The sequence below is a fragment of the Malaclemys terrapin genome, chromosome 1 (assembly GCF_027887155.1).
Source record: "Malaclemys terrapin pileata isolate rMalTer1 chromosome 1, rMalTer1.hap1, whole genome shotgun sequence".
NCBI lineage: Eukaryota > Metazoa > Chordata > Testudines > Emydidae > Malaclemys > Malaclemys terrapin.
The window spans coordinates 348251411-348269322 of record NC_071505.1 but is presented as its reverse complement, the minus strand read 5'-3'; the positions used below and the strand labels follow the sequence as shown (position 1 = coordinate 348269322).

Sequence of the window (17912 nt, the reverse complement as noted above, 5' to 3'; positions counted from 1 at the left end):
ATAACATATCAGCACACCAGCGGTTTCCCAGGTCTGTACTTAACCCTTACATATCCCAACACAAACCCCTTCACTTTATTGAGTGCATAGGCAGGAATTCTGAGGTCAGAGCAGCCACCCATACAGCTCTTTCTGGGCCAATATCCTACCGGTCCCGTGGCTCTCCATGAACACAGTCACTTTGTAAATGCTGCTGCCTGCCTTGGTCTCCTTCCTCCAGTGCACTGTCCTCCCATACCAGCCCCTCTCCCATTGCTCCAGGTCTTAGAACCAGTTGGAACCTTTCTTTACAGAGTGGAGATCAGTAGCTCATGTCGTCTCGGATGTAAGGGTCCAGGATGGAATATGGGGCCATTGTCATGGCCTATGTTTTTCATCTCTCATGTCACCAGCGCTGGAGCCAGGTGATGAACTGACCCTTCACTTGAAGTATGCCCTGATTATACTCACACGAAGGTGTTTGCATTTCACGCTGTAAACTATTGGGTTCATCAGGGGAGGGACCAGCAGGGAGATGTAGCCCAGGAGAATTTGAAGCAAGGGAGAAGAGCCCTTCCCGAATCTGTATAGCAGAGACACGCCGATCTCTGGTGTATAGAAGAGCAAGACAGCACAGAGGTGGGAGACGCAGGTGTTCAGGGCCGTGAGACACTCTGCGTGCGAAGCAATTCTCAGCACTGTTTTGAGGATCATCACATAAGAGACGAAGATGAGCAGTGAGTCCAACCCCATCGTTAAGAGTTTAACTGACAAGCCATAGATGCTGTTGACTGTAATATCCGAACAAGCCATCTTCATGACGTCGTGGTTCAGGCAGTGGGAATGGGAGAGGACATTGGCTCGACAGTATCGGAGCCGTTGCAGGAGAAGGGGGAGTGGGACTACTACAGCCACCCCTCTTAGCACACACACCAATCCCATCTTGGCTATTCTTGGCAGGGTTAAGATGGAAGCATATCTCAGCGGGTCATAAATTGCGATGAAGCGGTCAAAGGCCATCAACAAGAGCACAGAGGATTCAGTACATTGGAGAAAATGGATGAAGAACAGCTGGGTGAAACAAGCATCGAGGCTGATCTCCCTAGAGTTAAACAAGTATATGCCCAGTATCGTTGGCATGGTGGATATCGATAAGCCAAGATCTGTGATGGCCAGCATGGAAAGGAAAATGTACATGGGCTCATGAAGGCTTGGATCTGTTTTTATAATGAACAGAATGACTGTATTTCCTACTATCGAAATGACAAACATTAAGCAGAAGGGGATAGAGATCCAGAGATGGACGTCTTCTTGGCCAGGTATCCCGCTGAGAAGGAACAGTGCAAAGCTGAATTTGGTGTCATTGACAGCTGACATAATGTACTAGGCAGGTCCGAGGAGTATTGATCTTTCCTTCCTGAAAGGAAAAAGAACAGGAGACTAGATGATATTTAACGAGATATCTTTCTGCTCTGAGTGCAAGTCTAGAGACTTCCAGGAGTTCAAGGAAGATCAGCAAAAACATAGTCTTGGATTTACACCACCGATTGCAAGCTAGGCACTGCCAGACTTGATCACACCTGCAGTCCATCTAGCCCAGTATCCAGTGGCCAGTTCCAGATGTTTTGGAGGAAGATGTAAGAAGCCCTGCAATAGGCCTCCATGAGATAATCTACTCCCAAGGAAAATTTCCCTGACACCCAGTAATTAGATATGTTTAGTGGTGTAAATCAGGAATTGGATTTTCTGGTTACCTATATAAACATCCTGTCCCTCTTTGAATCCTGCTAAACTCTTGACCTGCTTGTTGGCTTGTGGCTGGGAGTTCCCCATTGTATCATGACCTGTGTGTAAACACATGGCACGTGCATGGTGCAAACGGTCATTGTATTTTTCTGTCCTGCATTGAAACCATTTATAAATATGTTTCATTGCCTCCTTCTCTATATATATATATTATTTTCTCCACTCCCGAGAGTCCAAATTATGCCACTGCCTCTTTGCAGCACATGGGATAAATTCTTAGGGACAGATTCTTAATTCAATAACAGTGACTTCAACAGGGTCACTCCAGATTTACATGTATAAATTCAGTCAGAAGGAGGCTCCATTAACTTTCCCTTAAGCTCCCGATGATATACTCTGACCCCCAAGAATCCCTCTAAGAAAAGGGGAAGTGCTTTGGCTGGCCAGTGTTGACTATATACCGAGAGTTCTATCATCCTACAGGCTTCTATTCATCCTTACAGGACCTGCACCCTCTCCCCATGCAATGGTCTGTCGATCTCTGGCAAGGTACAAGCTGACAACAGACAGTTATTTCAGCTTGGCGGGGTGGGTTTGGCATAAAAAATGGGTGAATATACAAATACTATGTTTGCATTAATATCCATTTGAGTGTGCAAGTTACTTCAGCCATGCACGTGTAAGAGGTAATGGGCAAAAATTACGTACATGCAGGGGCGGGTCCAGGCACCAACGCAGCAAGCGCGCGCCTAGGGCGGCAAGCCGCGGGGGCGGCCTGCCGGTCGCTGTGAGGGCAGCAGTCAGGCAGCCTTCGGCGGCATGCCTGCGGGAGGTCTGCCGGTCCCGCGATTTCTGCGGCAATTTGGCAGCAGGTACGCCGAAGCCACAGAACCGGCAGATCACCTGCAGAAACGCCGCCGAATCCGCGAAGCCACCTGACTGCAGTGCTTGGGGTGGCAAAAAACATAGAGCCGCCCTGCGTTCATGCACTATAACACTTCCCTTTCCTGCACCTCAGTTTCATTTTTTTCTGAAACACTAACCTGCGGTTCTGTTCTCTCAGGAGTTTTTGGAAAATCTTGCACAGGTATTGCAGGTGGATTGTATTCATGTCCCGGGATGTAAGTGTTAGAAACAGCTACTGGTCAGTTACCAGGAGACAGTATCATACAACTGTTCACCGAACAAAGAGTTAATAGCACAAACCCATTGCAAACTGTATGTGGAGTACTTCTGAAATACTTTCTAAAGCAAAAGCCATTAAGCAGTAAAGTTACCACTGTTCCTTCCTGTAGAGATTCCAACAACTCTGCTGCTGGCTTTTGATATATGTGCATGTCATGGATGTTTGCTTTGTAATATTTGTATTACAATGAAAAGTTTCGGCATAACATTTACACATCTGTACTTTAGTACACACATGTCAACCCATTCTTTCCCCTCTGATCTGCTTTCAGAGCTGAGTTCTCAGGTTAGGGTGGGACTTGAAATGTAGCGTCTGTCATCTGGATTTCATCACAACCTGAAAAGATCACAGCGTCTCAGCCCTCATTCAGTCATTTGTCAGAAAACAAAAGTCTAGTAGCTCCTCTGTCACTGGGTTAATAGCTGACTGGTTCTCCTCAGGTTCTGTGCTGTCAATCTGTAGCCCATACCCGGAGTGGTAACAGGCATTGGTATCAGTATAGGAAATATTCATTCCCTGAATTCTTACTCTCTAGTACATAGTAACTCCAGTACCTGTTATTCAGACATGATGTGGGTTTGCAGGAAGTGAATTTCAAGTCAAATGCATGAGTATTCATGGAAATGGAACTTCATTTCACATATGAAAGTAGTCGCTTTCTCTCTCTCTCTGACTGCCTATGTCCTGTATTCATAACATCTGCAGTACCCAGGAATACAACTGGGATAGACCTGCAGTTGAGCTGCCATAATGATATGTGTATGTTAAACCCAGTTCTGGAGAAGTTTGCTCTATAGATATATTTGGTTAACTATCGGGATGTTTATGTTCTGGCTGTATTGGATTAAACCAGTATGTCTATTCTTAGTTTAACAGCAGGCTGCTGGAAAACAAGCAGGAAGGGAAGCAACAGCTCAAGAAAAGCCATCGCTCAGTCAGCACTTCAGGGAGGTTGAGAGACAACACCGGAGCTGCCATTTGGGAAGAGCCTATTTCTGGGCTCCAGCCACATTACACAGCTTGTTTTGCCAGCACTGGGAGTCTATCCAGATGTGGGGCAGCTGTTGCTGTGAAGCTCGTCAGAGTGACAGGCACACACCTCCCTGCTTGGGTCCCTGTCAGAGTGGGAGGGTTTGGAGGTCAGTGACGTGTACAGACTGCTGTTTGAAAACCATCATATTCTCCCGTGTTACGCTTTATTCCTACTGTTCGGATACAACAATACTTTGGTGCAAAAAGGCTGGTTGGTCACTGGTCTCACTGCTACTCCCAGACTCCCAGAGGGAAGAACCACAGGTGCTGAACCCACTCGGACCTGCTGGGCAGGCACAGTCAACCCACAGTGTGCTGTAGCCCAGGGCCTGTCTGAGGGTAGGAGGATCAGAGGATTCTACCCCATGAGAGGGAAGGTTACGAGGCCTGACCTCTGGCACTCAGAGACCAGAGATGGGGTAGAGATGCCTGTAGCCCTGTAATTCTGAGTAGTGTCTACAGGACAGAGATTCTAGAGCCCTCAGCCAGTCAGGAAACAGAAATATGCCCTACAGGACCTGTTACCACAGACCAAAGCAGCTCTGAGTTCCTGCCTTCACAATAGAACCAGAGAATAAAATCATTGAAAATGCATTTGCTGATTAAATTTCCAGGAGCAAATAAACCGGGAGGTGATTTGCGAACTAATCACTGATATTCAGTGGGGTCTCCTCTCGCTCAGCCCCTGGCAGGATCGGGCCCAGAGCACACGGCACCTCTAGAAATGGGAACCACTGAGAAATCTACCCGGGGCATTTTTTTTAACACTCTGAGATCATTTTGAATCTCTGTGTAGCTTAAATAAGCAAGTGTGCAGCATAGGCACATATAGGGGAGGGGTTCCCAAGCTACCTAGTGCTGCCTGTCCTCCAGGTCCATCGCTGAGTGACCCTGAGAGCCCAGCTGAGTCCTCTGCCGCTGCACAGAACATTGGAACATGTAAACAGCGTGCAGCCTTTCCCCTTCACTTCACATTTTAAAGCTAGTGAAACCTGCCAACGTACCCAATTCCTGCTAGAAGGGGAGCCGCTGAGATCAGAGGTCTTCACCCTAAAGGACAAGGAGTCAGAGAGGTTGCATGGGCAGCAGGCAGTGTCTGTTCAGACAGGGAGGCAACTGTCTTTATGAAGCATGATTGCATATTTCCTTGGGGGCCACTTGGCCATCAGGGAACCTCAGCTGCTTGGCTTCGTGTGCACCAGCTTTAACCCCTGTGAGAGCCAATGGAAAACTGCAGGAGGCCAAATCACAGGGGACATGTGATGATGCTGCCCACCTGGACTGCAGCCCCAGCCCTGCTGCAAGCTCTATTCCTGGAATCCGGGTTTCTCTTCACTGTTCCTATGGCTCTGATTACTCACAGGGCTACTTCGGGGGCAGCCTAGCGGTAACAACGATGCTGTCACAACTGTGATCTTGCTGAAATAAAATAAAATAGAAAAATAAGAAGAAGAAGAAGAAGAAGAAGAAGAAGAAGAAGAAGAAGAAAGGACTATTTTCTCCCCAGCAGCCCCTTTCCTGTATTACAAACCCAGGGTGCAGGCCAGGGAAGGTGGATTCCATAAGCTCCATACATGGAAATTTGTCTCGGATCATTCCAATAGGGGAAGTCCCTTCCGGTTGTGAAGGGCCTATTCAGAGTAATGGGACATTAGGGAAACAATAGGCCCTAGGGGAAGCTTATCCCCCACCTGGTGAGTCTTCTTTAGGGTGACCAGATCGCAAGAGTGAAATATCAAGACACATTGGGAGAGACGAGGACAGACACAGGTGCACAGAGCCATGAGAGGGGGCCCTAGGAAGCTGCGAGAGGGGTTGTACGGCCCCTGCTGCAGCCCGCACCACAAGCCACAGGGCAAGGACTCATGACCCCAGCTCCAGCCCCCAGTAGAAGCCACGGGGCCAGGGGCACAGGGCTCCGGCTCCAGCCCCCGGCTGAAGCTGCAGGACAGGGGCGCAGGATCCTGGTTGCAAAGTCAGGTCCAGTTGCAGGGCGGGGGAGCGAAGGGTCCTGGTTCTAGCTCTGGCTCCAGCCGCAGTCACAGAGGGGAGGCCCCCAGTCCTGCCTTCAGCCCCAGCTTCAGCCACTGACAGCTGAAGCAAACTACATCACAGAGGTCTGGAATCAGTAAGTTATAGACTTAGTCGTAATACATATTTAAACATACAGTTACTTCAGTGCACTGCGCTACTACAATCTTGTTTAGAAGAATATGACAATGACAGACAATGAAAGTATGGAGAGTCACAGATTAGGATGAAACATAAAAGAGAGACAAGGGTGCAGTGGTTAAGGTGCTAGCATAGGACTTGGGAGCTTCCCTGCTCCATCACAGACCTTGGATAAGCCACTTAAGGCTCAGATCTATCAGCATTTTCTTGAGACTGAAGTGCAGTGCATCTGTAGTCATCCACACCTATTTACATCAAAGCTAAACTATTAGTTTTAATTATTCAGATATATTCCCCTCCCATGCTCCCTGAACAGTCACATCTTGGTGCAGTCAGTACCAAGAAACTGCTCGGTTCCCTATTGTGATACACAGATGTTTTTGGTTTCTCTCTCCTCCTGTTATTTCCTTAGGAAGGATACTTTAATATTATACAGCACGTGTTTACTCTGACCAGCGAATCTATGGCGCTGGACACAATTTGCATGAAATAAACTCGGCTCTTAATTATTTTTAGTTAGACATCACCAGCAGGTGCAATACGCCAGGAAAGACTAACTGACTGAATAACATTATTCCCCCAAATCCACTGTCAGGTTCCTAGCAAGAGTAAAGAATTATTGTCCTACTGGGAGCCCCATTTTCTGTTGCCAGTTCAGATTCTCTGCTGACCTGTGTCAGAACAGAAAAAAAAAATTATTTGCCTTCTGGTTTTGGAGCCTTTAGGGATTAGATCTTAAAGGTTTTGTTTGTTTGTTTCTTGTTTTTCATCCAACAAACATAAAGGCTGGAAACTTACTTTAAAAAAAATGCAAACTAAGATTGTCCTGTAGTCCAAGGAGGACCCTCAACAAATCAGAACTTAAGGAAAATACCAAATATCACAAGACTTATGATAAAACTGCATCTCCTGTGCTATTAGGACAATTTAAACCAGTATGATTTGACTATTTCTAATGTAAATTTTAATAGTAGGATCTTCATATTCTGATTCCTGCATTCGGTTTCAAACTTGAGAAATGGTTCATTTTGTTTTCACAAGCTCTAAGTGAAAGCATAAGGCAAACCCTCACCCCCAATAGTGGCTGTTGTGGTTAGAAAGGGGAAATTTGAATCAGGGCTCCTCAAATCCATTTCTGGCTCTGCCATTGATTTATTATGTGATCTTGGAGAAATTACTTTACCTTTCCCCATCTGTATAATTATGATTTATTCTTTGTAACACAACAGTAATACAGAGCCTCTAACTAGCCCCTTTGTGCTTGGGCTACTGGATCTAATAATGTTTAGCTACTTCTCAGGTGTATTGTGAGGATATAAACCTTGTAAAATGTCTTGAGATTCTTTGAAGAAAAATGCTATACATGCTTAAAGATATAGTGATGAGTGTGATGTAACTGTCTGAACATATAGTGGTGCAAACCATTATTACTGTTCCAATACATGAAGGGAAATATTTTGGAAATTAAGGTTTAGTCAAAGAGCACTGGGTGAGGGATTTTATTCTCGCTCTTATAATCCAAGTGTTTTTAAATATATTTATAAAGCTAACTATGTATGTGAGGGGAGATTCTCAACCTAGAAAAGCCAAAATGGTAAGTATTGCACTAAGACGGTTAGGTGATCTTAAAAATACTGACTCAAATACAATTTGATGAATTTTATGCCACTTAACTTTTTATAAATATTTTAAAAAATATCTACGTGAAATCTTTTACAGGTTTACTGTAAAAATCTGATGTATTTTTGTACTTTATTTCTGAGGTGAAACAAAAATATTGCTAGAATCCAGAGACTGCATCAACATACTACTACGTGGGTGACTTTTTTGGCCATGGGGTATTTGAGAGGATTCCTGAAACCTGGACGAATCCACCTAGCCACAACGTGACCAACATTTTGCATTCAGAATTCTTCAAAACCAGTCAGGCAGAAAAGTTTTATTCAATCTTTTTAGGTGTCATTAGTATCAGAGTTATAAAGCCAAGGAAAGAATAGTAGTTATTTCTGAAGAAAAGTAATTCTGATATATTCTTGTCTAATAAATATTTATATAGCTATCCAGGTGTTGGAACTAATCACTCTAGTTTTCTTTTAAAAGGGCAAATTTATCCTGATTTTATCTCAAGTTCAGAAATGTAGCATACACAGTAGTGCGATATTTCAGTTCAAGAGACAGCGGGTGCGATCAGTATGAGAGCGAGGGGCAGCCCAGCAGGGCCATATATCAGGTTCCTGCAGTACTGGTGAGTTTGCTGGTTTGAAAGTCCCTCTGGATCACATCCACAGTTTGGATGGGTCATTCAATCCTTTGTTCAGAGCTTCAGTGTGTAGCAAAGTTCCTCCAGAGGTAAGAAGCAGGACTGAAGACAAAATGGAGAAGATGCTGCTGCCTTTTATAGTCTCTTGCCATGTGGCCTGTGCGTCCTTTGTTTCAAACACAAGTTGCCCAGCACCTGGCTTGAAAGCCTTTTCTGTCCATAGGCACGCCCCTGCATGCCTTGCTGAGTCATATGGTGTGTCTGCCTTCTCTCAATGGGTCAGTTGTATAGCTGATGGTGCTTTAATGGGCCATCAAGCAAGCTACACAGTGCTGATGCCAGACTGTCTGAGGATGTCACCCAGAAGCATAGCACAAGTTTGAAATACAGACAGACATACTTATCTATAACTCATAATACAAAGGTGATACAAACATATAAAGAAAATTATCGTATCTGGCAAATTATAATATTTGCAGATATCTTACATGGCACATCTGGCATAACTCATTGCAATTACACAATACTGGTATTCATAATATCCTAAAGTGTCCCCCAGATTCCATACAGAGTCATGGCTTCATCTTAAAACAAGCTCAGTTGTCGTGTCCCCCCCCCCCCCCCCCCAATCCCCACTGCTCCTGTTGGGAGGCTGTTCCAGAACCTCCCTGCTCAGATGGTCAGAAACCTCCTTCTCCTTTCCAGACACAGTTTGCTCCTGACCAGTTGATCCCCGTTTGTTCTTTTGCCAACACTGGCCTTTAGCTTCAGGAGCTCATCTCCCTCCCTGGCGTTTACCGCCCACCACTGGCGTATTTATAGAGCAATCAAATCCCAGCTCAGCCTGTGTTGTTTTAGGCTAAACCAGCCACGTTCTTTAGTCTCCTCATAAGCCAGGCCCTCCATTGCCCTAGGAGCCCTTCTCCGCACCTGTTCCAGTCTCAATTCTTTTTTCTGGAATACGATTGACCAGAATTTTACACAGTTTGCCAGATTAGGTCTCATCAGTGCCTTGTATAAGGATAGTTCCCTATCTCACCTGACACATTCTAGGATCTCATCTGCCTTGTTCACAGCCGCATCACATCAGTGGCTCACAGTCATCCTGGGACTGACTAATACACCCAGGTCTTTCTCCTTCTCTGTCATTTCCAACTTTCCGATGGCTGAATAAACAGGGGTGCAGTGAGTAGACGTAGGGAAGGCTGAGAGCTGACTTGATGACAGTGTACAAGCACTTTCACAGGGATGAAATACCAGCTACTAACGGGCTCTTTAATCTAAGAGAGAAAGGTATAACAAGAACCAATGGCAGGAAACTGAAGCCAGACAAATTAAATTTGGAAATGAGGCACACATTTTTAACAAGTTTCAGAGTAACAGCCGTGTTAGTCTGTATCCGCAAAAAGAAGAACAGGAGTACTTGTGGCACCTTAGAGACTAACAAATTTATTAGAGCATAAGCTTTCGTGGACTACAGCCCACTTCTTCGGATGCATATATGGGCTGTAGTCCACGAAAGCTTATGCTCTAATAAATTTGTTAGTCTCTAAGGTGCCACAAGTATTCACATTTTTAACAGTGAGGGTGCTTAACTAGTGAAATAAACTCCCAAGGAAGGTGGGGAATTCTCCTGATACCTCCAAACCAAGAATGGATACCTTCCTGGAAGACACGCTTTAGAGGAACACAAGTGATGCATTGGTCAAACACAAGTATTGGGATCAATACAGGGGTAACTGGGTAAAATTCTGCAGCCTGTGCTATGCAGGAGGTCAGATTAGATCAGTGGTTCCTCAAACTTATTTGATCACACCCCGGCCCCTTCTTTGTGTCTCTAAGAGTTTATGCCCCCCTCACCTGCCACACAAATACATATATTGATATATGTGGGGGAAGGACTCAAACTGAATCAGGTTCGGCTTCTTTGTTTTTTACTTGAGTTTTATTTTTTTGTTGCACGTATGAACCAACGATGCATTGGAATCAGAGAAAAAGCAAAACTGTGACTGTGGTCCCTGCTTAGAATGAAAAGTGCGCACCGCGTGGTAGCAAACAGATCCACGTACAGATGGTAATGTCATTGAATAATGCTACATGAGCTTAAAAGAAAACCATCAAAATGCACAGCACCACCTAGAGTCAAACGCACAGTGAATCTGAGGACCAGATCTGTCTGGAGAAATCAGCTGGGCTAGTTATTCATTGCAGTGGGTTGTGCACAGAAAGGTTTCTTCCCTAAAGTTTCTCACCCCCCCACTCCCCGTATACATTCTGCACCCCCAGGCGGGCCACCCCCCAGTTTGAGAATCTCTGGACTACATGATCTAATGGCTCCTTCTGGCCTTAAATTCTATGACTCCATGAATCACTGTCTTGAGTGGATCGTTATCTTGGATGCAACTTAAACAAGTTGCTACTCTGAATGCTGATAGGCACTCAACATGATAAATGCTGGCCAAGAAGAATAGGGATTGTCACAGTAAAACCAGGATATATGGTCTCTTTACCCTCTAAATCGGGTCCTTTCCTGTCTTGGTGGGAATCTCACAATTGTCCCACTTGTCGAAGTGAGAACAACACCCCATCTATGCTAAGTGCTTATCACCAAGCAGGTCTGATGGATCACCTCAGTCCCTTCCCTTTGGGTGCTTGTGTTATACAGTCATCACGAGTTTCCTTAAAACTAGCAGTTTTATTAAGAAACAGCACAAAGCATTAGAGAAAATGGTTTTAAAATAATAGGGAGCTGTCCCACGTTTACAGTCATCTATCGCACGTATCACTACAAGCTAAGTTAGACAGGCTTGTTACAGGGCCAAGGTGTGGAGCTGACCTTTGCCTTCAGACAGCTTTCTCCTAGCCAGACAAATAGTATGAGGCCCCTGTGGCCTTTGCTTCATTGTTTGGCAGTTAGACCCATTCAGCCTCAATGGCTGGAAACACCGGTCCAGTGACTGTGCTGAAACACTCAGCATCCCTGTGACACTCCATCATTCCCCTCAGAAATCCACTACCTACCCCTCACTGTCACCGCCGAGCTCCCCCACCTCTGCCACGGACACCAAGGTGCTGGAGTCAGGGAGCTTCCCAGAAGCCATCTGTCAGAGGAGGCTGTGGTAAGAGGCCTTTTATACATAAATATCAGAGGTGTTGCTCCGTGGGATGCTGACATAGCTCTGATCTTAGGTCTTAAAGTATCTGAGCACCTTGAATGTATTTATCCTTCTGCCACTGCTGTGAGGCAGAGCAAGGCTATTATCCACCTGTGAATAGGCTCGAAACACTGAATGGCTTTCCCATGGTCACACACAGCAAGGGAATCAAACCCAGCTGTCTTGAGTCGCAGAGACATGCTCAGACCACAGGACCAGCCTTCCAGCCATCTGAGCGGTGACAGGCCTGGCTCAGTTCTCTGCTGCACCAGCAGAGCTCCACCCTGTGGTGCAGAGATTGGGAATGGCAAGGAGCCAGTTAAAGGGGTTTGATTCTCTGGCCTGTTCTCCCCCTGCCTCAGCGGAGTTTAGAGCAGCCTGGGGGCTGGGCTGACCTATGCCCGTCGGTAACACATCATACTGTGGCCAAGTCCCTGAGGATGGGGACCACCTTGGACCCTGAGGAAGCCCTGCAGGCACCCTGCTCTTCCCGCTAATGCCCTCTAAGATCCTTGCAATGACTTACTCTCAGCCTGGAATACTTAAAAAAAGAGCCCCCTTTGTGGGGTCACATTAATTCAGTTTTCTCCAAACCACAAACTCTCCTACCCTATGGCCACATCCTCCTCTTTTACTCAGCAGCCTCCCCACAGCCCTGCTTGCTGGGCTCAGTGTTGGTTCAGTCTTGCCACAGCCCTTTGCTCCTCCTTTTCCCCCTCAAGCTCTGCCTCCTGCTCTGTCTCCTCCCACTAGGCCCTGCCCCCTGTTCCTCTACTTCCCCTGATGCTTCGCCCCCGGCCAGGTCGGAGCCGGGCTGTGGTAAGAGCTAACCCAGGAGTCCAGGCTGCTGTGTGGAGCCCCAGAATCTCCTCCTTCCCTGGGTTGTACATCCTGGGGGGTGGGGACACAGGCTGGGGGCTGCTCTTGAGCCCCCAGCCTCCTGTCCAGAGAAGGTGGAGGGTATGGAGCTCCTCACAGTGACTCTGGGTCCTTGGCCCGGCTCTGGCTTGTGCACTGGAGAGGGGGCAGAGCCTCGGAGGAAGAGGAGAGATGAGGGGTCATGGGGGAAGAGATGGGGCAGAGGGAGGTGCCTCAGGGAAGAAGATTAGTAGGAGGTAGGGCCTCAAGGCGGAAGAATGGGGTGGGGAAGTGAGGTCTCAGAGGGGATGAGGCTCCTGCATGTGTCCCGCTTTTGCCTTTTGAAAAGGTGGTCACCCTACAGTGAATGGGCTGGGCTGGGATAGGAGCTAGCTGTGTCTCTGTGGGGGAAGATGAGGCCCGTTTCCCTCCCTTTGCAAGCAGCTGGGGCAGGACAAATGGAGATGACAGAGAGGGAACCTGGGCCTGAGTCTCTTGCCAGGACTCCTGTGTGTCAGACCCTCACACACGCAGCTCTGCTCTGCCTCGCGGGCTTCACAGACGGATTGCGGGGGGGGGGGGGGGGCTCAGCACATGCACAGTGTACAGAGCCATCAGTAGGGGAAGGGGCTGACTAAATGGCTTCTTCTGGGGCTCCTGCGTTAATCACGACTCTGACACAACTCAGTCACAAGCACCTGGCTGAGGGCGTAGAGGAAAGGTGTGTGTCTGTGCCCCTTGAATCGTCCCTGTCCACAGCTGGTGAAGTGCCAATGGATCACGCAGCACCAAATGTGCTCAGGAAGGGCCAGAACTGTGACTGCAGAACAGCTCTGCAGATTTTTTCATGGCTCTTGGATGTTTAACCAGAGACGGGACAGTGACAGGCCAGGTGTAATGGGAAACAACATCCACGTCCCTTCTCTTTATTGACTGTATCGACAGGAATTCTAAGGTTGGAGCCTCCACTGATAGGGCTCATTATGAACCAACATCCCACTGGTCCCCTGGCTCACCCCGAACATAATCACTTTATACATGCTGCTGCCTGTCTTGGTCACCTTCCCCCAGTGTGCTAGCCTCCCTCACCAGCACCTCTCCCATTGCTCCAGGCCTTAGAACCCATCTGAACCTCTCTCTACAGTGTGGAGGTCAGAAGCTCATGTCATCTCGGATGTAAAGGTCCAGGACAGAATAGGTAGCCCGTGTTTTTCATCTCCCATGTAACCAATGCTGGAGCCTGGTGATGAACCGACCCTTCACTTGATGAACACCCTGATTATCCTCGCACGAAGGTGTTTGCTTTTCACGCTGTACACACTTGGGTTCATCAGGGGCGGGACCAGAAGGGCAATGTAGCCCAGAAGAATCTGAAGCAAGTGAGAAGAGCTATTCCCAAATCTGTGTATCAGAGACAGGCCGATCTCTGGCGTGTAGAAGAGCAGGACGGCACAGAGGTGGGAGACGCAGGTGTTCAGGGCCCTGAGGCACTCTGCGTGGGATGTGATGCTCAGCACTGTTTTGAGGATCATCACATAAGATAGCAGGATGAGCAGTGAGTCCAACCCCACCGTGGAGACTATTATGAACAAGCCATAGATACTGTTGACTGTGATGTCTGAACAAGCCATCTTCATGACCTCCTGGTGTAGACAGTAGGAATGGGAGAGAACATTGGTTCGACAGTATCGGAACCGTTTCAGTAGAAAGGGGAGTGGGAATACTACGGCCACCCCTCTTAGCACTAATACCAGTCCCATCTTGGCTATTCTCGGTGGGGTTAAGATGGAAGCATATCTCAGTGGGTCACGGATCGCAATGAAGCGGTCAAAGGCCATCAACAGGAGCACGGAGGATTCAATTTTTGAAAGCGAGTGGATGAAGAACAGCTGGGCAAAACATGCATTGGGGCTGATCTCCCTAGAGTTAAACAAGAATATGCCCAGTGTCGTCGGCATGGTGGCTATCGATAAGGCAAGGTCTGTGATGGCCAACATGGAAAGGAAAATGTACATGGGCTCATGGAGGCTTGGATCTGTTTTTATAATGAACAGAATGACTGAATTTCCTACTATCGAAATACCATATATTAAAAAGAAGGGAATAGAGATCCAGAGATGGACGTCTTCCAGCTCAGGTATCCCAGTGAGAAGAAACTCTTCATAGTTGAATTTGGTGTCATTGACAGCTGACATAATGTACTGGGCAGGTCTGAGGAGTTCTGAACTTTCCTTCCTGAAAGGAGAAAGAACAGGAGACTAGATGATATTTAACAAGACATCTTTCTGCTCTCAGTGGATATTTAAATACAGCAAAGAGGTCAAGGAAGATCAGCAAAAACATAGTCTAGAATTTACACCACTGATGGGAAGATAGGCATTGCCAGACTGGATCAGACCTGCAGTCCATCTAGGCCAGTATCCAGTGGCAGGGCCGGCTCTAGCTTTTTTGCTGCCCCAAGCAGCAAAAAAAAGCGCCGCCCCCCGAACCCCTCAGCCGAGCGCCGCCCCCCGAGTCCCCCAGCCGAGCGCCGCCTCCCGAGCTCCCCAGCCCAGCACCGTGCCGCCCCACCCCCGAGCGCCTTCAGAACCCCCCCAGAGCGCTGCCCTCCCGCGCCACCCCCCCTGCTGAGCGCTGGAGGCCGCAACCCCCCCCAAGCGCCGCACCGCCGGAGCCCACCCCTGCCCCCTGCCGAGCGCCACCGGAACCCACCTCCAGCGCCGCGGCTGCGCTGCCTCCCTGCCGAGCGCCGCATGCCGGAGCCCGCCCCCCATGCCGAGTGCTGCCAGAACCCCCCCCGAGCGCTGAGCCCCGCGCTGCCCCGCCCTGCCGAGTGCCGCGCAGCGCCGCCGGAGCCCGCCCCCACCCCCCGCCGAGCACCGCTGGAACGCCCCCCCGCGCCGCCAGAGCCCGCCCCCCGCCGACTGTCGCGCCGCCGGAGTGCCCCCCCCCCACGGAATGCCGCGCTGCGCTCCCCCCGCCGCCCCTTACCAGGTGCCGCCCCAAGCATGTGCTTGGGTGCCTGGTGCCTGGAGCCGGCCCTGTCCAGGGGTCAGTTCCTTCAAAATGCGTTCTTCGATTGGTGAATATTTGTCATGTGATTTTCATAATCGGGCTGTGCTGCTCTCCTAGTGGTGGTGCTTCAACGTACTATATCATGAGGGCACAAGTGAAGTGACAAGTGCGCACATGCACTCACAACAAACCAACCTCAGCAACAGCTGGCTGGCGGGTAATGAGGAGATGGTTATCAAATTTATCTTCTAGGTAAGATTTCTTCCAATAATTAAATATATTGCAATACTTACTGATTATGATTAGTTCTTGATCTGTCATTAAATCTCTAAAATTTTGTATTTCGTGCTTGCAGTTGCACAGAGAACGTGGACTAGAGCTTTCAGCTGTTCATAAATTTTTAACAGCACCTTCCTCCAGCCAAATAGTAAATATCTTTGCCTTCTGTGTTAGGTAATAATATATAATATCTTCCCTTCTTTGATTTAAATATAAATTGAAATATGCATTATACTAATTATCACATTCCATTATTTCAGAGATCTCTTTCCATTTTTTATCCAACATAAAAAATGAATAAAGAGACCGGTAAGGCTGGTGAGAAGAGGAAGAGGACTGCAGGAGTAGAAAAAGATCCGTCCACGTTGAAACAAACACAATGGGATAGCACCCCCGACAGAGTATTGAAGACTTGAGGTGAACTTCCACCACAAGAGAAGCCATCTACTTTCAAAAAAGCCTTTCAAGACTCATGGCTTCAAGAAGGTAAACACAAAGACTGGCTGCAGAAAGTAGAAAATAATAATTTTTTAGGTTATTACAAATGTTGTGATGTAAAAATCCAGGCAGGTACTAGTGACTTAGATAAGCACGCTAATGGTAAAAACCATAAACAAACGGTTGAGATAGTATCTAATACAAAGAAAATTGATGATATGCTTAATAAACAAGATTGTGAAATTAAAAAAGCACAAAAATTTGAAGAGCAAGTTAAAAATGCAGAGATTAGAATGGCCTGTTACTTTGCTGAACACAATCAGTATTCAATCTGTAGAACACTTGACTGAAATAGTTAAAAAATGTTTCCCTGATTCCAAAATTGCTGACGCTGTAACATTAAAGAAAGATAAATGTACAGCTATAATTAGCAATGTTTTGGTGCAAACTGAGACTGAGGAACTTGTAGAAAAATGGAAAGTTCATGAATTTAAATTATTCAGGTCAATTCATGTTTGCAAATATATCTGAACTGGCTAAAAAGGTTTTCACATTACCGCATTCAAATGCAGCATGTGAAAGAATTGTTTCCATAGTAACTGACATAAAAACCAAAATAATAAACTATGACAACCAAAACACTCAATTCTAGTGTAGTTATAAGGTCAGCTTTGAAAGCAAAGCAAGAGAAATGTTCTAATTTTGTAGTTACTATTAAGCACTTGTATTTACATTGTAAAAATATGTACAGTAAAAATGACAGTGATAAAACTAGTAAAAATATTAATGATGGTCATGATGTTCCTAGTGACGACTCAGACCATGAGTCGGAAAATGGATAAAACTCAGAGATTATAATAATAAGGAAAATTATATAGAGTGTTATTTGTTCTTTCTGTTTGCTTTTTTATCTTATTTTATAATTATATGTTTACTTTTTATTTTTTCAAAGTAACCTTGATGTACAGTACACTGCAGGGCACATGCCGTACTTATTAATACTTTTGATTTTAAAATAGTGAAATTTGTTTAAAATACATTGTTTTCTATAATTTCAATCCTACTCCTCATGTGTTAAATATTTTATTTACTGTATAAGTAACAAACGTTTAAAATTGAAAAACATGTCTATACGTATACACATTATAATAAATGTGCAATTTCTAGAATGAATAATTTGGATATAATATATATATTATAGTTATTAAAAACACACATATTACGTTCCTTTGAGATTTTGAAATAAAAAACTTTATCTGGGAATTTTTCACCAGATTTGGGAAATTTTTTGCACTAGGTTGGGAAAAGTTGGCATCACGATATAGAAGCACTGCTTTCTGGCCCTCCACTTCTGAGTGTAGCCCATTGTATCACGATGTGTGTGTAAACACATGGCAAGTGAATGGTGAAAACGGTCATTGTTTTTATCTGCCCTGCATTGAAGCTATATGTAAAGGTGTTTCATTGCATCCTTATATGTGTTTTTTTCTATTTTCTCCACTCCTGAAAGTTCAAATTTTTCCACCGCCTCTTTGCAGTACATGCAATAAATTCTTAGGGACAAGTTCTTAATTCAATAACATTGATTTTAACTGCATCACTCCAGATTTACATGTGTAAATTCAAAACGTGTGCTATTCCCCAAGGATCCCTCCAAAAGAAGCTGAAATGCTTTCCCTGGCCAGCATTAACTGAATCCAGAGAGTTTGATCATCCTACAGACTTCTCTTCCCCATGCAAGAGTTTGTTCATACCTGGCAAGTTACAAGCTAACACAGACAGTTACTTCAGC

General features: G+C 46.2%; 2 protein-coding genes across 2 annotated transcripts; both read right to left on the bottom strand.

Moving 5' to 3' along the window:
- Positions 1-420: 420 nt before the first annotated feature.
- Positions 421-1356, bottom strand: LOC128832404 (olfactory receptor 51G2-like). Its single transcript, XM_054019762.1, has one exon. The coding sequence runs from the start codon at positions 1354-1356 to the stop codon at positions 421-423; it is 936 nt and encodes a 311-aa protein (XP_053875737.1).
- Positions 1357-13647: 12291 nt separating this feature from the next.
- On the bottom strand, positions 13648-14583 carry LOC128832401 (olfactory receptor 51G2-like). The gene has a single exon (XM_054019747.1). It carries the CDS (start codon positions 14581-14583, stop codon positions 13648-13650), a length of 936 nt encoding a protein of 311 aa, XP_053875722.1.
- Positions 14584-17912: the final 3329 nt, after the last annotated feature.